A 25711-nucleotide genomic window follows, 5' to 3' on the forward strand; every position below is an offset into this window, starting at 1 on the left:
CTGTCCGTGACGTTAGTCATCTCCGTACATGGAGTTCCGTGATCATTCTGTTCTCCTAGATGCAAAGCCAGACGTAGGAGCAGTTAGCACCGCTCAAAAAATATAGCTTTAAAAGCCAAGTGATTCCCAACATTTTGTGGATCAGGACCCACTTGAAATCTCAAAAGTGTTCACGGCCCACCAATCTGACTACATGGGCCACGTGCATTTATTTATTTTAATGATCAATCAATCGACTGTGTTTCGGTTTGGATCAATGTCATTAATGTAGCAGTATAGGCTACAAAAGTTTTAACATGGCATTTTATAAATATTTTATGTAAACTTATCACTACAACTTGTGTTTTTTCAATGACACATATTAGTGGTCGGTCCCACTTCCAATTTCATCACGGCTATCTACCTATCTATCTATTTAACTAGACCAGGTCAACCTGGTTGTGCCAGACCCCGGTTCTGCCAACCCCCTGTCTGTCATAATCATTTATGACATCATGCCTTTTGTAGGCATGTCATCATCATGTCATCATCATATATACCCTTTATATAGAAAACCCGGACAGACCGACATTTGCTTATGTAGGCCTACCCATTTCATGGGTCTGGCAATTATCTACCTACCTACCTACCTACCTACCTACCTATCTATCTATCTACCTACCTACCTACCTACCTACCTACCTACCTACCTACGTACCTACCTATCTACCTATCTACCTACCTACCTACCTACCTATCTATCTGGTATGGTTTATTTCCTGTTGCAGTGTTTGTCAATATCAGTATAGCTGACAGGAAAGGTGGACCCAAGCGGGTCCATAGCAATGCAATTCCACTGACAAGGTATTAGCTGGGTCAGTGGTGTGTTCTAGATTTTTTTTAATGGCATCTATAATTATTCCCTCCCACACGAACAGCACGCGCACATGCACGCACGACCACTGAATGAAGTTTGAATACTATGAAGTGTGGCTGGTCTATTGTTTAATGTGTGAATTCCTTCGCCAGCTGCCATTATCACCTCAATAAAGACAATAGACCATATCCACACCGCGGCCATTTTGGATCACATTCCGCGGGCCGGTCTTGCCTTACCCAAAAGCTTCTGATTGGCCGCGTTGTCACCCCATGTGGTCATGTGATCCAAGATGGCCGCGGTGTGAATATGGTCTTCTAACCTCGCCTCTTCTTTCAGCAGCCTAGTAGCCTAGTGTAGTCTTGCCAGTCGCTACAAGTTGGATTAAAAGATGCATATACCAAACACATTTTTCAAAAGCAAAACTACTCTGCATCAAGGAGTTTATTAGGTAGGCCCTAAAAGCGCAGGGGAATTATTTTGGGTTAAAACTGAATCCGGTTTGATCTTTCCGGCCAAATTGTTTTGGTTTCCGCTCCCGACCGGATACAACTCCGAAAAGTTAACTGATCCCAGACTAATGGTCTTCCACATTCTTTTTGCCCCAGCCCCTCCTCCTGTGTATCAAATGCGCATCAGAGAGGGCTTTTGAATGGCTACACTTGGCTATGAAAAATGTTTGCAAATGTTTGCAATACGTATAATACGTATCGTATCACGATATAACACTCCACTGAGCTGGGTTATCGGATCTGGAGTTTTAAAACATCTTAAGCATTATTAATATATAATTATTATTTTATTAAAGCTATACTGTGTAAAATGCTCAACTAGTGGTCAGTAGCCCTATAGCAAACCGCGGTCGCGTTCGCATCTTTCGGCCGTTTTTCGTACCTTCACACCCCCGTGTCTGCCTCCACCTCGCCGAGAGCTATCTTTAGAGGGGTCCCTGGTTCCTGTGCGTTCAGGCATTCCGGAGAAACGGACTCCTTCACCCTGCCTGGTAGGCGAGATTACCTTTTGAGTATAGAGACACACGGGCGACTACAAATATGGCCGCCATAGCGACCCCACTTCAAGATGCGCTGTGATTGGCCGGCAGTGTATAACCCTCGCTGTGATTGGCCGGTAGTGTGATGACGTAATTAACGGAGTTGGTGTTCTAAAACTTTCGCGATTTAACAGTTAGGACAATTTTATGATTTGTTTTATAAAAAAAGTTACATGGTATAACTTTAAGTATACTTGATATAATTAATGTGGTTGCCATAGGCAACACACTAGAACTTGTGCAACTTTATTCTTTAGTAACCCAAAAGGTCTGCCGAACTACTCCTCCCATAGTTTTGACAGCACACACTAGAGTCATTATGTCAAATCGACTGGCTTCATCAGGAATTGTGTGCAAAAAAAGCAACATGTGCAATTTCCCAGAATTGCACCTTTCTAGTTGCATCTACGGTATGACAGAGCAGTCTGGCTAACCATCGTCAAATAAAAGTGAATGCCCACTCTGTTTTGTTCCTTTTCATCTGATAGCGTCAGAGTCTGTCTTGAGAGATTAATGACAGAGCTGTGACCACTGACCAGACATCCCAGATTAGTTTTTGAGTGGTGCTAACCGCTCCTGCATCTGTCTTTGTTTGTCTGCATGTACGTCTGTCCCACGCCTGGCTCATTGGCCAAGCTTCAAAAGGACATTTAATGAAATGAAACTCATAAAAGGCTCCGCTCACTTCACGCAGGGTGAGATTTTTTTATATTAATTCTCCTCTCCCCATCCACACAAAAAAAACATCTTAACATTACAACATAAACATCATTCACATCGTGCTTCTGACAGGTGCAGGGTAATTGTAATCACACCTGGCAATGTGATTACATAATGCTCATTGAAGTGCATGTATGTGTACACTGCCTGCATACTGGTCATACACACATTCTTTTCGACGTGGTCTAGCAATCTATAAGAGGGTCGGTGTGTTTGTCTTGTCTTGTCCTGTCTTGTCTCGTCTTGTCCTGTGTTGTGTGCCTGGAGGTAATCTTGGAAACCACTGGACCTATCAATTGCTTGTGCACACATTTTATATTTTTGAGCGGTGGTAAACCGCTCCATAGAGTGGCTGTGTGTGTGTCTGTCGCCACTTTTCCTCAGCGTTTTGCCATAGCAATGTGTTTTTCCTCAGCGTTTTGCCATAGCAATGTGTGTGTGTGTGTGTAGCCTGTATTACATCACCAATTACATCCTAGTCTGTAGCCACTTCTACAGAACTAGATGAGCTAAATTTGGGGGGAGCTGAGGGCGGAGGTTGTCCATGTCCATCGCTGGCCCTGGCACTGGCTGCACTGCGCTTGGCCCAGGCGTTCTTCTTAGGAGGGGGGGCAGGCATGGCCTTGAGTGGCTCCTTGGAGGAGGCGTCGGAGGGGGGACAGGGGGAGGAGGCGCTGGGAGACGAGGGCTCGTCTTCCCTCCCACCGAGTTCCTCCTCGTTCTTAACAGAGCACTCACTCTCGCGGCACGGCAGGCCTCTTCCAGAACTACTTCCTGGCTGCGTCGACCCGTTTCCTGTGTGGGAGCGCTCGCCGCGCCCAGCAGTGGGACTACTGCGCCAGCTGGGAGGATCCCTGTCTCTGGGCCTTCTGTCAGGAGGACGCCGGCCCCCATCTTCCTCCTGTTGCCTCTGCAACCTCTCCTGCTCTTTCTTCAGCCTCTCCTCCATCTCCCGCTCCCTCGCCGCCGTGTCGACCGGCTTGGCCCCACCGAAAATAGAGGAGGACCTGGTGGTGCCAGAGCTGGGGGACAGGGTGGCCCCACCTCCACCTTGCTCTTCCTCCTTGGGAATGCTGCAAGGCTTCAGGTTCAGCTTGGGCCTCTGTCTTTCATCACGCCTCTCATACCGGTCCTCATGGTCAGCGCCATAACGATCCTGGTTGCCATAACTAGGCTTGTCGTCATTGTATCGCCGGTTGCCATCGCCGTAGGCGCGGCCCCCAACACCACTGCGAGAATCAAAAGCCCCCCTGTTGTCATAGCGATCCCTGCGGTCGCAGGTGGGATCGTAGCGGCTGCTTGATCTGTCTCCAAAGGCATTGTCTCTCTTGGGAGGTCCATCGTTCGCATTGTCTCCGGCGGGCCGGGTCCTCCAGTTACTGTCGGTCATGTCAGGACCCATGTCCGACGTGCGACCAACCTGGTCGCGGCGGCCCATCGGTCCACCGTCTCTCTCCTTGTCGTCTGCAATGTCGACGCGGATCCTTCGGTTTCCCAGGTTCTCCTCGTGGAGATTGAGGGCCTTCAGAAGGGATTCCTTGTCATCAAACTCAACATAACCAAACCCCTTCAGTCGATCAGGGGTGCTTGGCTCCCGAGGAAGACGCACCGCACCGATTGCCAGGCCATGGAAAAACTCTTTGATGGAGTCCTCGGAGACATCATAGGGCAAGTTGCCCAGGAAAGCTGTATAGGGTGGGCCGCTGGGCAGCCGGGAGCAGTCAATGTCGGACTCACGGGTACAGCGTGGCGCTGTGGGTAGGGCGGAGCGGTTGATGGGGGCAGCCCATACTTTCTCCGTTTTCTTCCAGGGTGAGGAGCCATTTCTATCTTGGTCCTCCTTGTTGTCAGCAGAAATGGCGGACGGGTATCTGGGGGTTGAAGCGCTTCCTGCACTGCCCGTGTTCAAGAAGTCTGCCAGACTAAAGGTCGTCGTCGCATTTTTCTTCTTACTCTTCTTCTTCTCTACTGCTGCCATGTTGAAGACTGAGGCTTCTACCTGTGCAGTACCTTTTATCAGATAATATACTTGGAGTTCGGTTTATGATGTCAGACATCTATTATGTCAGTATGATGTCAGTCATCTCCATATTTAGGCATATCGAGGGCTTGGAGCAAAAAGGGCCCAAGTGACATTTACATTTTTTTCACAGGACGGCCTTTCATTGATTGCAATAAATAAACTAAAAACATTAAAAAAGTATATTTTAAACTACATTCATTGAAGCCTAATCTGTATTAAAGTATAGATTGCTTAAACATATTGTTTTTAATTGCGACCGTCAGGTCGCAGTTACTATCAAAACCTCGACCAGCTGTCTGTCTGTCAGTCTGTCTGTCTGTCACACGTCACACTTTTGCCCTGCTCATATCTCCGCAACCGTTGCCCCGATCCATGCCTAATTTTGCACATCCATGCCTAATTTTGCACACACTCCTTGCCTGCCAAACTACAACCTCAATTCACACATGACCCTCTTCTAGCGCCACCATGAGGCTGATTCTTGCAAAACACATTTTTGGACACTGCTCCTACAATTTTTGCCCTAAAATCACACAAATCGGTACACAGTATGTCTACACTCTAGTCATCAACGTGGATCTGTCCCATTTAGCGCCACCTTCAGGACGATTTTTTAAAACACATTTTTGGACACTGCTCCTACACATTTTGCCCGAAAATCACGCAAACCGGTACACAATATGTCTACACTCATGTCATCACATGGATCTGTCCCATTCAGCGCCACCTTCAGGCCGATTTTTTAAAACACATTTCTGGACGTTGCTCCTACAGATTTTGCCCTCAAATCACGCAAATCGGTACACAGTATGTCTACACTCATGTCATCAACATGGATCTTTCCCATATAGCGCCACCATCAGGCCGATTCCTTCAAACACATTTTTGGACACTACTCCTACACATTTTACCCTAAAATCACGCTCCCGATTAGGGAGTCTTACTGGTTAAATAATTATTACAATCAATGGAAAGCTGTCCTGTGAAAACTAGACCAGGTCAACCTGGTTGTGCCAGACCCCCTGTCTGTCATCATCATTTATGACATCATGCCTTTTGTAGGCATGTCATCATCATGTCATCATCATATATACCCTTTATATAGAAAACCCGGACCGACAGACATTTGCTTATGTAGGCCCTACCCATTTCATGGGTCTGGCAAAAATGTAAATGTCACTTTGGCCCTTTTTTCTCCAAGCCCTCGATATCTAGTACATTACCCATTATCATGACATGTAGTAACAGCGACACGCTCCCGCCCAGCTACATCCGACACCAACATTGCCAGACTGGTTCTGAACAACCACTAAACTGGCTGACTGACACTCCAAACGTGCACTCCCTTGGTTCTCGAGATATGCAAAGGACAGACAGTCAAACACACTCACACATAAGTTAGAGAGAGAAAGAGAAAGTGAGAACATAGATGCCATAGAAGAGATGGCACCACAGTGGACTTCAAATTCTTTGGTGTCCACATCACAGAGAAATGAGAGGCCTTCTGCAGAGGAGCCATCCTGACCAGGGACATACAGGGACTGTAATTACGTCCGAATCAGCATACTATTGACTTCCTACTAAATAGTAAATTTCATCTCGGACATACTACAATCACTTTGCACTTAGGTTGATAATGTAAACAAGCACACCCAATGTGAAGTGAGCGGTGGTCGTGCTTGCATAACGTCTTCAGACTAGGATATAGGTCTAGGATGTAATTGGTGATGTAATACAGGCTACACACACACACATTGCTATGGCAAAATGCTGAGGAAAAAGTGGCTACAGATAGGTCTAGGATGTAATTGGTGATGTAATACAGGCTACACACACACACACACACACACACACACACACACACACACACACACACACACACACACACACACACACACACACACACACACACACACACACACACACACACACATTGCTATGGCAAAACGCTGACGAAAAAACATTGCTATGGCAAAACGCTAAGGAAAAAGTGGCTACAGATAGGTCTAGGATGTAATTGGTGATGTAATACAGGCTACACACACACATTGCTATGGCAAAACGCTGAGGAAAACACATTGCTATGGCAAAACGCTGAGGAAAACACATTGCTATGGCAAAACGCTGAGGAAAACACATTGCTATGGCAAAACGCTGAGGAAAAGTGGCTACAGACACACGCACAGCCACTCTATGGAGCGGTTTACCACCTCTCAAAAATGTAATTCATTTTTGAGCGGTGCAAACTGAGATCACGGACAGAACGGCCCATATACAAGGAGATATTCACGTGTGTCATGTTTGCACCACTCACTTCACACAGGTGCTATTTTATTGTCTCTGTCTTGGTGTCAACATCTTTGTGGTGTGCGTGTCCTTCACCTGTTCGGTTCTTCTTTGAGACCACCACACCCACAGTTGACCTTATATGGACAAAGAAGGGCGCAGGGGTAAAGCATAGCTCAGGGGTAGAGAAACCGTTATTAGAGCGCGAAGGGTTCCCGAAGGCTTCCCAGTTCGAATCCGGGCTCCCCCTGAGGTAATGTCAAAGAGTCCTTGAGCAAGACCCCTAATTGCTCCCGGTGATTAGGTTGGTGCCTTGCATGGTTTCCTCTGCCACCGGTGTATGAATGTGTGCGTGAATGGGTGAATGTAATGCACAATCTCTGTAAAGCGCTTTGGATAAAAGCGCTATATAAATGCACCATTTACCATTTACCCTGGACGTCATCAGTATATCTCCATAAATGCCCATATACAGGCATTCGGTGGGATCAGCGGTTCTGGACAACCCCTGATCCGACCGACTTTACACTGGGCATGCACTCCCTTGGTGTGAGTTTGAATTTGATCAGACAGACTGTTCTCGTGAGGAGAGATCCTCAGTGAGGACAGACACTCACACACACACGCAGAGATTTAGATTAAACTTTTGAGCGGTGCAAACTGCTCCTACATTTCACTTTGTCTATTAGTACGGCTCTCCATGTATGGATAGCCAAAATGTATTAGTACGGATATCCGTGCTCATACACTTAAAGTAACTGACGTCACGGACAGAACGGCCCATACAAGGAGATATGCACGTGTGTCGTGTTTGCACCGCTCACTTAGCACTGGTGCAATTTTTTATAATTAAGTCAACTAGAAGTTTGGGCTGCTTCGCGGGCCTCACATCTAGAGTTTGTCTCACAGTTACGTTGTACTGCGTAGTTGTGTACATGTAGTGAGAAAGGAAGGTGTTGGTTTTTTAGTATACTATGAATTATGCATGTGGACAATTGGGTATAAATGCATATGGGCAGTAGTTGATGAAAATGAGCATTTGTTGTTAGATGTCATGGTTTATTGTCATGTTATACGTATATGACAGTGTTTGTTGCAACATAATATATACAAATCGTACTAAAATGAAATTATATCCAGAATGACAGTATGTCAGTATGTAGTATGTTGAATGAATGAATCTTCAATGAAGAAAATACACCCGCACACTGCCACTTGCAAGTTCCAAGTATGAATTTATTAAAAGCAACGTTTCGGTCGGTAGACCTTCCTCAAGCTAAATTCAGTTGTGGCTGACAAAACACTAAAAGCATTTCTTCAGGTACAAACACCCAATCAGAAGCACTCAATGTGATCACTCATTTCAGACAGCTGTGTTGACATAGTCATGTGACTCGGGTCCACAGTCTCTTCTGAGGTCCTCTAAGTATCATTGAAAATAACAAATTACAATAATACAAAGGAAAATAAAGAAAAGTCATGCCAAATAATACACGGAAATCAACAATTATACAAACAAATTCAAAAGATGTCATAATATCCTACTCTCAATGTCAGAGTGGAAAACAAAACAAAATAAAGCAAAACAAGAAATACAAAATGCACAGGGACCAGCTAAGAAGTGACTAAATTGATAACAAGACCCTCACTGGCTGAGGCTCTCTTTTAGAAGTTATATTTATAGCATTACATTCAATTTATAGCATTACATTCAATAACAGCTCGTCATTTAGCCCTCTAGGATGAAGAGTCTGTAAAGTATGTATCCAGTATGCTTCTCGTTGTTTAAGTAGAAGATCATGGTTACCACCTCTCCTTGGTAGTCTGACTTGTTCTATGCCAATAAAACGGAAAGTAGAGATGTCATGTTTACAGTCATTAAAGTGAATAGCAACTGGATAATCACGGTCATTTCTCCTGATAGAGCTCTTATGCTCACTCATTCTCTGTTTTAACTGTCTCGTAGTTTTGCCAACATATGACAGACCACATGGACATCTGATCATATACACCACATGGGTTGAAACACAAGTAATTACATTATTAATCTTAAACTTCTTGCCGGTATGAGGGTGATTGAAAAAGGTGGTCTTGTGTGTATTACCACACTGGGCACAATTGCCACAAGGATAATTACCCTTTGGGAGAGGACTCAAAAGGGTCTGTGTAAGTGAGACCTTGGGAGACTGGTAGTCAGAGTGGACCATCTGGTCTCTAAGGTTCTTTCCTCGTTTGAAGGAGAACAGAGGGGGATACTTAAACAATGAAGTCAGTTCAGGGTCTGACGTTAAAATCGGCCAATATTTTTTAAAAATAGACTTAATTTTATAAGAATGAGGAGAGTATGTTGTAACACATGTTACCGAAAACTTTTTCTCCTTTTTTGTGGTCTTTTTTAAAAGATCCAAACGGGGCTTCTTATGAGCCAGAGAATATGCTTTGTCAATACATTCACTAGAGTGACCTCTTTGTTCAAACTTTAGTTTCATCTCAGATGACTTCTCGATAAAGTCCTCGGTAGAGGAGCACACTCTTCTCAATCTGTAAAACTGACTAATGGGTAAAGACTTGACAAGAGAAGGGGGGTGGTTACTAGTGGCCAACAAAAAAGTATTGCAATCTGTTTCTTTCTGATATGGTGTCGTAGATAATTGACCTCCATTTACCATTATCCACATGTCTAGAAAGTGTACCTTTTCTTGACTGCAATCCATAGTAAACTTTAGATTAGAGTCAAAGCCATTCAACAAAGTGAAAAAGTTTTGGATTCCATCAGAGCTACCTTTAAAGACACAAAAGATGTCATCAATGTATCGGTACCATTTAACAATGTTTTGTTGATACATGTTCTTCTCTGAATTATAGATATAGTTTTCTTCAAAGTAACCCATGAAAAGGTTGGCAAAGTTTGGTGCAAAGATGGAACCCATTGACGTACCGGATACTTGTAAGAAAAACTCATTGTCAAAACTGAAGTAGTTATATTTCAACACATAGGAGGCTAGATCAATTATAAATTTATTAGGAGGTGTGGCTGTGTGATCTCGATGAGACAAATAAAATTTAAGAGCATCGAGTCCAGCATCATGTGCTATGTTAGTATAAAGGCTTGTGACATCTAAAGTGAGTAACCAAGTATCTTCTTGTAGATCAGAAATGTCAGAAATATTATTAATAAAATCTGTTGAGTCCTTAATATATGAAGGTAGTTTATGAACAAAGGGTTTAATGAAAAAATCAACATATTCAGACAATGGTGACAAGAGTGAATTGATCTGTGCCACAATAGGTCGTCCAGGAGGATTAATAATAGATTTGTGGATCTTTGGAAGTGTGTAAAACACTGGTCGAATCGGGTGCTGGCAGTATAAAAAGTCAAATTCAGGTTTGGAAATGAAACCATTTGATTTTGCATTATCCAAAACAGTAAAAATCTCACGCTGAAATGACAGAGTAGGATCACTTTTAAGTTTTTTGTAGAATTTTGGATCTGCCAACTGAGACAGAATCTCTGCACGATATTTCTGAACATCCTGGACCACTAGACCTCCACCTTTGTCAGCAGGTTTAAAAATCAAGTCTTTATCACCAAGCAATTCCTTAAGGGCTTCTTTTTCTCCCTGGGACAGATTACTAGACACTCGGAACGGCTGTTCATTAGCTTTTAAAACATCCTGTTCCACAAGTCTACAAAATGTATTAATAGAGTGATTAAATACATTCGGACAAAAACTACTCTTAGGTTTAAAACGATTCATAGAAGTAACAGTAGATGTAGGGTTTTTAGAAAAAAAGTGTTTTAATTTAATCTGACGAAAACATTTAAACAAATCGACCTTGAGGCCAAACGAATTGACCCCACTAGAGTTAGATACAAAGGACAATCCTTTTGATAAGAGTGCAACTTGGTCTGTCGTCAGTTCTTTTGACGAGATGTTTATTACCGTTTGTTGGCGCGGCTGCGTGTCCAGGGACGGTGCCCTGGTCCTGGATGCGCGTTTGCCCCGCCTGCACCTCTTTTTCTTTGGTGTGCTGCCATGTGTTGTCCTAAAAAAGGACGGGCTGGGTTGCTAGAGTGAGTAGAGTCACTGTCTCTATCTGTGAAATCGCTGTCCATTGATGAGTCCTCTCGGAAACGGTGTCCTCGCTGATGATTGACTGCAGCCGGTCCTCGGTTGCCCCAAGGGGGTTTAGCTGTAGCTGCAGGCCGCTGGGTCTCTATGGGTTGAGGGGAGGAGGAGGTTTTAATGTCCCAATCATAGACCTCATTATTCATATAGTCGTCAGCGTCTCTTTTGTATTTTTTTAATTTTGTTGCATGCAGCTTCTCTTTATATTTAGCAACAGAGTCTTTTATAGCAGAGTCAATGGATGTAAACTCATTGCCAAATTTACTACGTAGCTCTTTCTCCTGCGTCTCTATATCAGCTTTGACATGCAGGGCATCAGCAGAGCATTGCTCAATTATTAGAAGCATTAGATCAAAAGAGCACTTGTTTAGGATTTCTCCCCATCTTTTCATGAAATGTTCCTCAGTCTTACCCAGAGTGGGGGCTTTCTGGATACGTAGGCCTTGCGGGATTCTTTTGTTCCTCCAATATTCGCTCAGTGTGGAGCCGTGCATTAGTAGACGTATTTCTTTTTGGCGAAGTCTTTCTAGTTTTAACTTCAGCTCATCACAGGATGCTGCTGTGCCAAGAATCTCATTCGGGATCAAGATTCTCTCTGCATCTGCGTCGGAGTATTCAAACGTAGAGGCACGTTGTGAACTAGTCACACTGTTGACTTCCTCAAAGGTAGCCATCTTACAAACTCTGGTAACAAGCAAGTGTCCGGGGTGCAGAGAGTAGGTTATAAGCCGATTTGACAAGTTTTGACAAGTTTTAAAAAATATTGGCCGATTTTAACGTCAGACCCTGAACTGACTTCATTGTTTAAGTATCCCCCTCTGTTCTCCTTCAAACGAGGAAAGAACCTTAGAGACCAGATGGTCCACTCTGACTACCAGTCTCCCAAGGTCTCACTTACACAGACCCTTTTGAGTCCTCTCCCAAAGGGTAATTATCCTTGTGGCAATTGTGCCCAGTGTGGTAATACACACAAGACCACCTTTTTCAATCACCCTCATACCGGCAAGAAGTTTAAGATTAATAATGTAATTACTTGTGTTTCAACCCATGTGGTGTATATGATCAGATGTCCATGTGGTCTGTCATATGTTGGCAAAACTACGAGACAGTTAAAACAGAGAATGAGTGAGCATAAGAGCTCTATCAGGAGAAATGACCGTGATTATCCAGTTGCTATTCACTTTAATGACTGTAAACATGACATCTCTACTTTCCGTTTTATTGGCATAGAACAAGTCAGACTACCAAGGAGAGGTGGTAACCATGATCTTCTACTTAAACAACGAGAAGCATACTGGATACATACTTTACAGACTCTTCATCCTAGAGGGCTAAATGACGAGCTGTTATTGAATGTAATGCTATAAATTGAATGTAATGCTATAAATATAACTTCTAAAAGAGAGCCTCAGCCAGTGAGGGTCTTGTTATCAATTTAGTCACTTCTTAGCTGGTCCCTGTGCATTTTGTATTTCTTGTTTTGCTTTATTTTGTTTTGTTTTCCACTCTGACATTGAGAGTAGGATATTATGACATCTTTTGAATTTGTTTGTATAATTGTTGATTTCCGTGTATTATTTGGCATGACTTTTCTTTATTTTCCTTTGTATTATTGTAATTTGTTATTTTCAATGATACTTAGAGGACCTCAGAAGAGACTGTGGACCCGAGTCACATGACTATGTCAACACAGCTGTCTGAAATGAGTGATCACATTGAGTGCTTCTGATTGGGTGTTTGTACCTGAAGAAATGCTTTTAGTGTTTTGTCAGCCACAACTGAATTTAGCTTGAGGAAGGTCTACCGACCGAAACGTTGCTTTTAATAAATTCATACTTGGAACTTGCAAGTGGCAGTGTGCGGGTGTATTTTCTTCATTGAAGATTCATTCATTCAACTACTTTGTGACCGACGCACCTGCTTGAGAGGAGCTACTGGGTGTGCGACAGTCTTCTCTTTACAAGTATGTAGTATGTAACAGTGAAGCAGTAACTAGGAGCATCTGTGTGTTGTTTCAGGTGAAAATCGACAGCCACCCACAAGTAACAAGGAATCTTGTGAAATAAAATGTCGCCAAACAATCATCAAGGACGATGATACACGAAAGAAGAAGAAGAAGGGAAATGGTAAAGATCTGTTGAAGAATGAAGGTCATCTGTCAGTAAGATAGTAGCAAATGCCAAGTGTGTGGGTAGTCGAAATAGAATGATAGTCTGCAAAGTGTCTCAGTAGTAACAGCAGAGTAACCTTTTTAATATAAAAAAAGGCTGTTTGAATGATTGTCTTTGGCAAATTAAAGGAGTTCGCTATAAACAATGTTGTCAGTAATGCATAATGCCCTCATCATTATCCACAATGAAAACTTTTCCGGCGCTGGCTCTCTTTCATCTGGAGAACTTATATTAAGGCTTTGTAGAGTTGGCCATGAGCGAACAGGTTGAGGCAAGTAGATGCCAACTTGTTCATTCTCTTGGCCCTGACTGACCCTCTGATGGTAACAGAGAGAGCTAAACGGATAGGGAACTGTCGTCTAATGAAGGTGAAGGGAAGCTCATCAACTCTGTCATTGTGAGGTATTCTTGGGAGGAAGATTGTTTTACTCCTGTTTGTGCCTACTGCAATCTCACAATCAATGACATTGTCCATCATTTGCATTACCTCCATTCTGGTGCCATTCCTGAGAGTGTGGTCGGGACCTGCTTGCAGGTTTCTAATCAGCACTGACTGGTGCGCCTACTTTCAACTTGAGGTTATGATCAGTGTCAAAAGACTCACAGGGAAATGACACCAATCACCCCCAATCAGCCCTGATTGGATTGCAGCTTGCCTGTCAGCAGCAGCAGCAGCAGCAGCAGCAGCAGGAAGTTTATTTAAGCAGCCACTCACAGCCATGTCACTCTCTGTCTGAACCCCAAACTGCTCACCTGTGCTCCTCGGATTCCTCTGACCACAAAACCCTCCTGAATCCATTCTTCACCTACAATCCATCCAAACCGTGTGCGTCCACGAACAAACGTGAGTTTCATGGCGGCTAACAATGCTAAAGACCTGAAGCTAACAGCATGCATCTTCAATTGTTTGTTCCAGTTGCCAGCCCTAGTCAAGTTGCCAGCCCTAGTCATGGGCCATGGGCACTTTCATTGACTGAATATATTCACACTATTAAACTGTTTATTTATAAGATTTGATTATTTGCATTTATAAGCAATGCATTTAAGTTATGTATATTCCCTTTTGGTTTATTGTTTATTGAATACAACCTGAATTGTTTATCCTGCTTAAATATAGCTTATCATGTTTTCTCTTAATGCTTTAATTAATTACATGAAATTATGCATTGATGATTAGGAATTATTTGACCATGAATTATTTGACAATATGAATGATTTCTTTATGAATATTGATTCCTTATTTCTTATTGCAATATTTGAATATGAATTGAATTGCTATTTATTATTTACTAGTTTATTGGATATCTTTATTGACACAATGCTGTATATTTTTGTTACCTTCTGTACAGCACACACCCGCCTAGTGTGTACCACACACACCACAATTGCCTCACTAAACATGCCGTTCAAAGGCTGAAAAGTAGCTCTCTGTGTCCTGCCTCCTTCATTCCTCATTTCTCATTTCCTTACCTGGTCAGCCTGACACGTGACCTTACCTGCTCACCCCCCTGTCAGTCACTATCCCTGAACTTTTACATAGTCAATCTTTCAATCAGGGATTCCAGAGGGTGTCAGTGATCCCTGATGACATCAGTAGGACTAAGTCTTTGCGTGTCAGTGTGACGTAAATCGCATACGTGCCCATATATGGAGATCTACGTACAATATATTTAATCAGCATGACTAGTTGTGTCCGTGATGTCCACCATATGATTGTAGATTTGACCATAAATGGCCATTTATGAGAAAGTCTGTGCATGTCAGTATCTGTAAGTCCTTGCCCCTTTTATGCCCATATATCATCACTGTCAGTGTCGGATAGAAACCTCGTATTTCCAAGTTTCAAATTTGTATGTTTTTGCCAGACCCATGAAATGGGTAGGCCTACATAAGCAAATGTCGGTCTGTCTGTCCGGGTTTTCTATATAAAGGGTATATATGATGATGACATGATGATGACATGCCTACAAAAGGCATGATGTCATAAATGATGATGACAGACAGGGGGTCTGGCACAACCAGGTTGACCTGGTCTAGTTTCATAAAGTAAAGCCCTAAATCACTTTTAAAATGATGAATACAAAACGAAAGGTTTTGGACATACAAGATTTCCAACAGACAACAACGATATGGAGATCCCTGATGGCATCAGTAGGACTAAGTCCATGCGTGTCAGTGTGACGTAAATCCCATACCTGTATGTGCCCTTATATGGAGATCTCTGTATCTCTCAGTCCTTGTCCCCTTTTATGGGCATATTGGTTGGATCGGCAGTTCTACTGAAAAATATTGTTTCGTACAACTGTACATCATGCAAGTAGAGTAACAGCAGGGTAAGTAGCTAATATAACATAGGAAAGGATCTGAGCCATCCGTGTGCAAAAGTTGGAGTCTGTAGAACCAACCATGTGCTGTGAGACCCAAGACATGCTGACTCGGGATCCCATGGGTCTCGGCATCAATTAGTAGTAGGGAAGGGATGGTGACCGAATTGGGCTGAAACTTTGCCCAAATATGGAATTATACGTTAAAGATATGTCATAAATGACTAACCCTAACCCTATGGACTGATGAGACTGGTCACATGATGGCTCAGACTTCATCTCGTTTTATTGTGACCGTTATACTTACGTTATACCACCCTGAGTTCTGACTGACTTACGTACCCTACCCTTACTTTGTCATACAACGGTGTTGCTTGCAGTGGTGGAAAACATATTATATATTATCAATACTGCAACGTAGAAATACTCTGTTACAAGTCCGGAAAAAAAGAAATACTTGAGTAAAAGTACAAAGGTATTGGTATCAAAATGTACTTAAAGTACCAAAAGTAGAAAATAAAGTGTTGCCTAACCTCATTGAGACATCAGGCTCAAACCAGAGCCTTGGCTCAAACAAATCACTAAGATCTATATATGGGCACAAAAGGGGGCATGCTAATATATGGGCTTACAGGCCTACTTAGTTACATTACACCACTTGTTGCTTGATGAATTGACAGGACCACAATGGAAACTAGCCACAAGGCTTGTTGTGTCATCCATTTAGCAATCATTGTAAAATAACACCTCTGTACTATTTGAAATACTTCTTCCACCACTGGTACAGTGGCACTTTCAAACCTGCCTACCTCCAGAGAAACTGCTGGTGGCATAACCATATTATTCCAGCTCCTGTTACAGGAGGCTGGGTCTTGCTGCCACCTAGAGGAGAACTGAAGAAACTGAACTAGGGGAGGGATGCAGGCTAAGCCTACTGCTTTTAGGAAGATTCACTTTTAACCCCTTTAACCAGTAGGGACATGACATGACCCAAACGCAGGTCATGACAGAAGAAGTTTTCACATGTATTTCAAAATGCAAACAACTGGGCTGATTTGGGGTAATGCGTTTTTAAAGATACAGCTATATAGGCCTATATCAGGTATATTTTGACAACGTATGTTTCTTTCTTTTTGTGAATGTGAATGTTCTACTTTAGCCTACACAGTAATTTGTGAAACCGTTTGGATAGGATTTCGATGGAGCTCATTAAGTGTGCCAGCCGGCAAAACACTTATTGTAATTGTAGCCTGTAATGTAGCCTACTGTATTAGGCTACTTTAACCTCAGCTCTTGTGTGGAAGCATTGCAGTCTCTCAAACATTCAATGAATTCTAAGTTACTATAGAAGATGGATCTATCATCAAAGGTGGTGGTAACACACACACACACACACACACACACACACACACACACACACACACACACACACACACACACACACACACACACACACACACAGATATATTTTAACCTCGCCTAACAGGCTTTCTGGGGGAAAGCCTGGTGTTCGTTCACAACAGGCCGTTTGGTTTCCGCCTAAAGCGCGCAAACCACTAGAAGAAGCGGTGTCGCTTTGATTTGGTTCCCCCCGTTTGTTTCCCCAATCCCTATTAAAATGCTCGAGTAGCCTAGTGTAGTCTTGCCAGTTGCCAGTCGCTAACAGTTGGACTAAAAGATAAATATACCAAACGACTTTTTCAAAAGCAAAACTACTCCGCATCAAGGAGTTTTTAGGTAGGCCCTAAAAGTGTGTCCTTGAGCGCAGGGGAATATTTTGGGTTAAAACTGAATCCGGTTGGATCTTTCCGGCAAATTGTAGTCCTTTGAGTACTACAACATGACGTGTTGTGGTTTCCGCTCCAGACCGCTCCAGACCGGTTACAACCCCGAAAAGTGAAGTGATCCCAGACTAATAATACTTTAGGGAGGGCGGCCGGCAGGCGGATCTCTGATGTCACGCTCATGTCACCATGACTCAGCCTTAACCATATTAGGAGTTCCCAATGCAGCTACGCCCAAATAAAGTGTTGTCTAACCTCATTGTGACAGGCTCAAAACCAGAGCCTTGTCTCAAACAAATCACTAAGATCTATATATGGGCACAAAAGGGGGGAATGCTAATATATGGGCTTACAGCCTACTGATGATATTAGGGATCTTCATATGGGCATAAAGAGGACACGTACTGACAGATACAGAGACAGATTGGTGGTGCAACATGGGCTGAACTCAAGATGTTGTAGTACTGCGTATATTACGCTTTTTGGAGCTGTGTGGAACACAAGCTCCCTATACGTGGCCGTGTGTGTAGGTATGTATGTTTGTTTGTATGTGGGTCTGTATGTAGCCTCTGGTGTAGCCTGAGTACCCTGGGTGACCAGAGAGGTGCTGTTGAGTCTAGCCTGCCCTGAGCATCAACTGCAATACATACACACACACACACACACACAACACACACACACACAACACACACACACACACACACACACACACACACACACACACACACACACACACACACACACACACACACACACACACACACACACACACACACACACACACACACACACACACACACACACACACACACACAGCTCCACTTCGAACAGAGGTTCGATTTTCATACTTGAAGCACGTTGATGATGTGACATCATGGTACAGTAGACAAGGTGCTGCGTCTGTACTGTACAAGGCTTTGTAACTGGAGGAAATGGACCACACCTCAGAGGGAAAACATGGCAAAACATCCTCAGTAAACAGCCTGCAAACGGCAGGAAACCCTCCCTCTCCCTAGTCCCCCTCTGACCTGAGCAGGACTGTTGTATTACGGGATTTCACTTCCATCTCTGGGCAGAGACAGCAGGGTTGGGCTCCCATTTAGGCCTGAACACATTATGACGCAATATTTTATGCTTTAAATATAAAAAAATAGCAGATATACAAGCTCACAGCGCGGCACCGAGTGCCGCGCTGCGAGCTTGTAGATCTGCTATTTTTTAAAAATCGTGAAAATGTGAATTTTTGACCCGATTCTGTAAGTGTCTTTTGAATCCTTCTAAGATTTTTGGAAAAAACCTATGTTTCTATGTCAGCAATCTGGCCAGCCATCGTCAAAGAAAAGGTCCTTTTCACTCAACTGGAGCTCAGTTAGTCTGTTCTTGAGAGACTACTATGTCAGTGGTTCTCAAACCTTTTCATGTGAAGGACCCCCAAAATGATATTTATTTGGCCACGGACCCCCATTTCAAAATATCTAGTTCCGGGGACCCCCCAGAAGCAAAATTTGAGTTACAAACGTTCGCTTTGAAAATACATTATATTCAAAGATTTGCCCAGATTTTCACGACTTTTTCAAAAATAGCAGATCTACAAGCTCGCAGCGCGGCACTCGGTGCCGCGCTGTGAGCTTGTATATCTGCTATTTTTCACTGGTTAAAGCATTCAATAATTCCTAAAGGCCTAAATGGGTCAAGCAATATCACACACTTCACTTTTTTTTACGTTCTCTTCACTTTCCGAGCTTTTAGATCTGCTATTTTCAAAGGACTCTCTCTCCCTCAGTGATCTAAGATATGACAGCCGCCGTATTTGCGTTGTATGTTGGACAGAAAAATAAATCTATTTATATCTTTGTTGTATGGGACCGTTACTTGTGCGTACCGAGTATGACAGAGGACCAGAATGAGTTACAGAGGCTTGTGTGTGGGGAAGGGGAATCAACGATGCAAACATGCTACTTTCATTATTATTATAATTGAGAGAATGAAATGGAGATCACTCCTTTTAGTTATCATGGTCCTTTTCATTGTATGGACGGTCCTTTGCATGGTATGGATTTAGAACAGTGGTTCTCAAAGTGGGGTCCAGGGACCCTCGGGGTTCCTTGAGAGGATTCCAAGTGGACTCTCACGTCTGTAACTGAGAATTCTCAGGCTTCCTTGAAATTCAACAGTTTGAGAACCACCGATTTTGTGATTTATAATAATGAAAAAGAAAAGAGACATTTCATACAGTACGTGCATGTTATTTTGAGGATATGTAGGTGACATGAAGGGGCTTTGTGTGGGAGACAGAAAAAAAGAGCCGAAGAGTGGCTGGGAAGGATGACATCATACCTTGAGAATGTTCCCAGAAAAGAGGGTTACTGCTGGTTCACATTAGCCTAGCCTACACACACGCGCACGCACGCACACACACACAACCCATGTAGGGCGTCTTTTATTATAACTACTGTTCAATCAAATGTTTCAAATAATAAATAATAATGCATGAAGACAAATGTAATTAATCACATACCACAGTTTGTATTTACAAAATAAGAGCAAACAGAATGGGAGTTGTCTTAGATCTTCAGAATACTTTAAATTGTAGTACTTTACTTTACTTACTTTAATTGTCGTCCGACCTATAATATCAATATCTCTAAAACGTTTATTTTTACATTGGCTGTCTGAACCCACACACATTGGTAAAGTATGTCCTATGGTCATGAAAACAAGAGTCATCCCATGCACAGTATATACTGTAGATGAAAAACTGTTAAGTCAAAGTTGCAGAGGTTGGAGTGAAATATGCAAACAGTCACTAAAAATATAACTCACACCTTCTCATACACATTTTTTCTCATACTATCACATATATTCTTAAAAGTATTTGACCCTCAAAAAGTCAATATTAACATACCTTGTATGACCTATAATAATGAAAAACATTTGCTGTCCATCTATAGGCCCAAGTCAGGTTAAACACTTAAAAAACTGTAACGAAAATATCAGATCTATAATCTCACAATGCGTCACACCGTCATGCACTGTGAGCTTGTAGATGTTCTATTGTTGCTATCAAAACCTTTTGAAAATATTTGCCTATGACATGCCCAAAACAAGGATGCCAAGATGAAAGTGGTTAATCAAATCTTTTTTCCCCTTTTTTCTTTTTAAACTCTAATCAATTCAGAGAACTAAAGATTTATTTTACAAAGCAAGTTGTTGCACAACAGTGTTTCAAGGACACCACAGGATTAGGCCTACAGACTGGAGAGAGAAATACATTGCTTATTTACACTGGAAGTAGATAAAAAGTGTGAGAAGAAACATAACTCCTCCCAGGTGCAAATTCATCTAACCATCCACTCCACTTATTCATAGAATAGACTAATGTGTGTGACGGGTCAAAGACTATATGATCAGACAATGTCCTCCATAGCAATGATATGCAAGCCTAAGCACTTGACAGCTAGCTTGACTGAAGGTCTTGACTAATAGTCACAAATAAATCATCCCGCAAAAGCAGTGAGAGATGGTGACTTTCAGTACAGGAACGTCAGCAGCAGTGAGAGCTGCGGCTTTCTACTTTTCATGAGCGTAAAATCACCCACCCTTCACCAAGAGGATTGGGCGGAAGACAACAGAACGTGTAATGAAACGAAACAAAGCTTCTGTCTCGCTAAACTAACAGACATAAAATGCTGTAAGTATGGTGTTCCTATCAGCAGGATATCAACCTGGTTTGCGGGCAGCTGCACACGCATGCACACGCACGCACACACACACACACACACACACACACACACACACACACACACACACACACTCACACACACTTTTTCCCACAGCAGTGGGGGAAGGATGGAGGGATGAGGCTTGCCATGATGAGTCATCTTTGTATTGTCAAATCCACAGGTGGCTGTAGGTCTTTGCTAATATAATTGTTAAAACAAAGCCTGCGGAGGTGGCCTGCCCTGTGTGTGTGTGTGTGTGTGTGTGTGTGTGTGTGTGTGTGTGTGTGTGTGTGTGTGTGTGCGTGTGCGTGTGCGTGTGCGTGTGTGTGTGTGTGTGTGTGTGTGTGTGTACATCCTCAGTACAATAGCAGGCAGGGTGTGGTGTCCCCGGTCAGGGACACAACTTGGACAAAGGAAAAGTGGAAAAGGTCATGGATTTAGCGGGTAGTACTGAGGGTGACTTTGCAGAAATGTGTTGAACACTGACTGCATTCAAAAGCAGTGACGTCTTGGGACGCCCGCTGGCCTACTGGTCCAGGCGCGTGCCAACTTAGGCATTGCCACATAGGCATGGATGCCTGGCGGCATCGCCGGTTCGATTCCCGATCCGGACGACCTTTGCCGCGTGTTACTCCCCATCTCTCCCCCCATTTCCTGTCAGTCTACTGTCCTATCAATAAATGCATAAAAGCCCCAAAACAAATCTAAGAAGAAAAAAAAAGCAGTGATGTCTCAAAATATTCGGTCCAAAAGGACCCTCAACCCTGACTGTGGCTCCAAGATTCACCCTGCAGCCAGCTGACACTGGGCGTGCCGTGAACATGTTCTTTCAGTGGCGTCAGTTCAGCAAAAGCTAGGGTATGGCAAAGATGGGAGTCCTCATGGAAAAGTGGCATTACATTTTGTATAACACGGATCTATTGTGAAAATAGCAGATCTACATGCTCACAACGCCGTTATGAGCATGTAGATCTGCTATTTTCACAATGTGTGAAAAAAAAACTATATATATATATTATTTTTTTTCCCAGTTTTTTACACAGGTTTCTACGGTTTCTTGGGCTGGATATGGCAGCCTGGAACGGTTGTTAGTAAGCGTGCCACAATTAACAATAATGCATTGCACCTGTGCAGCTGACCTGCGGAACCTGGGAATATACCATTTTGTCAAATGGGGAGAATACAAGTGTGGAGAATATAATCATAATACCTTGTTAAAGTGACCATTTTGTTAGATTTTGCATTTGTAGTTATTGCGACCGTAGGTCGCATCTTACTACAGAAAGCTGCTCGAGGTGTCCGTGCGTCCGTCAGTCACACCTCACACGTCACACTTTTGGCCTGCTCATATCTCGGCCACCGTTGGCCCGATCCATGCCAAAATTTCCACACAAACTCCTTGCCTGCCAAACTACAACCTCCAAGGACCCCCGGAGTTCCAGGGACCCCCAGGTCCCTGGGGGACCCCCAGGTGTAAAAAAAATACCAAATGTGCAAAAAAGACCAAATGACCACCCCAACGGAGCTGCTCACGGGGAATTCCTGGGGACCACCCACTCCTGGTGCTCCAGAACGGATGCAAAAGTGGTGGCGCCCCCAGTGGAGGACCCCCTGCCACTGCAGCTCACATAAAATGCCGTAACTCAGGCTAGGAGCGTCCGGGAGAGCCGGGGCCAGTACCTATTCGTCCGCCAAGGCAACGCGGACAGCCCACCCCTCATTTCTCACATGGCCCTCTTCTAGCGCCACCTACAGGCCGATTTTTACAACACATTTTTGGCCACTGCTCCTACAGTTTTGGCCCGAAAATCACTACACAGTATGTCTACACTCATGTCATCAACATGGATCAGGAAGTTTATGGAATAAAAAATGTTTGCCCTATTTGTGGAGATAAGTGACCTACGGTCGCTTATCTCCCGATTAGGGAGTCTTACTGGTTTTACTGTAATTTAACAACATAATAACCAGTGCAGATAGACAAAAAGACATTCATGGATTTATATTTAAAAGTAACTTTTATTCTTCCCCCTGGACCCAGGGTATGGCAGCTGCATACCCCTGCCATACCCAATTGACGCCCCTGCGTTCTTTTTCTTTTTTTTTGTATGCACAAAGAATCTGTGTATATTTGAATACTGTCCCTCCTACAGGTCTGGCAAAACAAGGAGGCCCTGACCTGCCTAGGGAAGGGTCAAGGTTCAGGCATGTGCCGCAGACTCTCATCCTCGGTGTGAGCCAAGGAGAGGCAGGGCTGGACTTAAAAATGGAATATGGTGACAGCCAAGTTTCCACTTTCTGTGTGTATTTGACTTTCCCAAATTGTAATACCATGGGCGTGATCACTGGTTTGACGCTAAGGTCTCAGTGGCACGGGCAAGTACAGGTCATGTTCTACTTGGGCACGGGCAAGTGCAGGTCATGTTCTACTTGCCCAAAGCAAAGCCCACTTTACCCGAATAGTGCATTTTCCTTTATAAAATGATAGGTAAATAATAGGCACTTGTAGAAAAATAAGTTACATCAATGACTGCAGAGTGAAGGGGTGCCTGCTGGCCTAGTGGTCAGGGCGCATACCACATACTGGGCTATGATGCCTGCTGGCGTCACCGGTTCGATTCCCAATCCGGACGACCTTTGCCACATGTCATTCCCCATCTCTCTCCCCATTTCCTGTCAGTCTACTATCCTATCAATAAAGGCATCAAAAAAAAAATCTTTAATGACTGCAGAGTGGTGAAAAAACATAATGAGTGCAACTAGCTAGTTGTAAAAAGATAGTTCTTCATAAATAGCCAGTAATTAGTGTCATCCACTGAGGTGTCTGCGGTCATCTGTATACATGTTTTTGTCTAAAGATGGCTGTTGGAATCCGAGTGACCAGTGAAACAAGCTCTTTCCATGTGTATTCAGTGTCGCTATGGCAAAGGCGAGTAAAGGAGCCAAAGTTAAAAATAGACTGAGAAAGGTAGATCTTTGAACATTTGGTCTTATAAGGATGTTTCCATTCGTCCGTGCGTCCATCCGTGCCAGAGACTGTCTCTACCAAAGGAATATCAGATCACTCCTTTATCAATCATTATAAATACTATGACCAAATGTAATGTGAGCAAGTAAAATACCTTTCATTTCCCCCTGGGCCGTAAGCTTACGGTCAGGAACAGCATTTCCCTTTGTCATCCAGTGATGCGATATATGAGAGTTCTTCCTTGTTTGGAACCCTAACCCTATTCACAAAACGTCCCAGACGAGCAGTGCTGATCTGAGATCAGCTCTGCCTGTTAAAACGCTAAGATGCTTTTGTTGTATGATTTGTAGTTTTAAATACAAAAGATGCATACTAAGCACATAGTCCATTTGCAGTGGTCAGCATCAGCAATATGTACTCTGATTTAAGAAACAAAATTCCAATGCAAAGATTATGGATGTACATTGGAAGGATGACAGCAACGATGTGTGACAGTTCATCTGTCGACTCTCGTGTTACTTCTACACTAACTGTAACATTATCTGTGGATCCCCAGCCAGCTGGTGTCAGGGCCATAGCAATGCAGTCATCTGATCAGTAAAAGCCTATCAATAATGCATATTGTATGGGATCAGTTATCTTGGCATTGGTTACTAAAACACACCTCTAGGGTTGTTGTTATAGTTTACAAGGCACAAAACCTAGTGGCATGATCATTTGAGCAGTGCTGTTTTGAACACACCAGTTCCACACCAATTTCAAATGCTGAATTTATAACTTTAAAAAAAGTAATATAAAGTCAACCAGCCCCACACAGAAATGTTGCAGCCAAGTTGACCAAAGCAGGGAACATGATCGCTCTACGTGTGTGAAACACGATAAAGGTCTTTTTCTCTCCAGGGACCCACAATGTCGTCACCAGCACAGGGATGGGAGCTTGCAGAGTGGCTCCTGAGGACTAGGGGGGATAGGATAGGCAAACGCTTCCCCTCCTGCAGCAGGAAATGGGCGAAACCTGGCTCAAAATTACAACTCCGGCATTCTGTGCTGTGAAGGAAGCCGATCCTGATAGCAAAGGGCTATAGGTTTCCTGTTGTGGGCCAACAGTTTTGGCTTCGCCGAGCACAGGCAGGAAGGAAGAAAAATGCTGGGGTCAAGAAGAAAGGCTCTAATGACTGTGTGACCTCTTACTAGCTTCGTCCCACATGTGTGCTGCAGTGCCAGAACATCCGATGTAGGACTTTAACTATGTATAATTAAGAGTCAAAGGGTTAATGGAGAGCTCACTGTATGTTGAAGTATGTTGTAAAAGTCAACAACAAAAACAGCTCTCACTGTTTCCCATTAATTTTCTTCGCGGGGACTTTAATTCACCATATCTCTTTGCTAAATAATTAATTGTGCACTGAGAAAAAAAGATCCATCTGTGTGTCCACTATTGTTGATTAAACAAATAGTGTGCCATAGCGTAACTAAACAAATGGCTTCTATCACACTTAACTGCATGTTGGTAATCTGATCACTTAAGAGTCAGTGAATGACTTCCTTCTTCCCATGAAAACAAACTGATTCTATTTTTAGAACCCGGAAACGTAAACTCAATCTACCTGTATACTTCAATTTCTACTGAACAGCAACTTTTTGTGTCCATTTCTCAGACAAATCATCAGTTGGAT

General features: G+C 43.2%; 2 protein-coding genes across 2 annotated transcripts in view; both read right to left on the reverse strand.

Annotated features, from left to right (window-relative positions):
• The window catches only part of il16 (interleukin 16), a 104860-nt gene that overhangs the window by 66933 nt on the left and 12216 nt on the right, over positions 1-25711 (reverse strand). The gene's annotated exons all lie outside the window — the stretch shown is intronic.
• Positions 3103-4605, reverse strand: LOC308287988 (eukaryotic translation initiation factor 4B-like; the record flags this gene model as incomplete). The annotated part of the gene is made up of 1 exon (XM_080729339.1): positions 3103-4605. One exon carries the CDS (start codon positions 4603-4605, stop codon positions 3103-3105), a length of 1503 nt encoding a protein of 500 aa, XP_080585465.1.

The sequence above is a fragment of the Nannobrachium achirus genome, assembly GCF_963921795.1.
Source record: "Nannobrachium achirus genome assembly, chromosome: 7".
NCBI lineage: Eukaryota > Metazoa > Chordata > Actinopteri > Myctophiformes > Myctophidae > Nannobrachium > Nannobrachium achirus.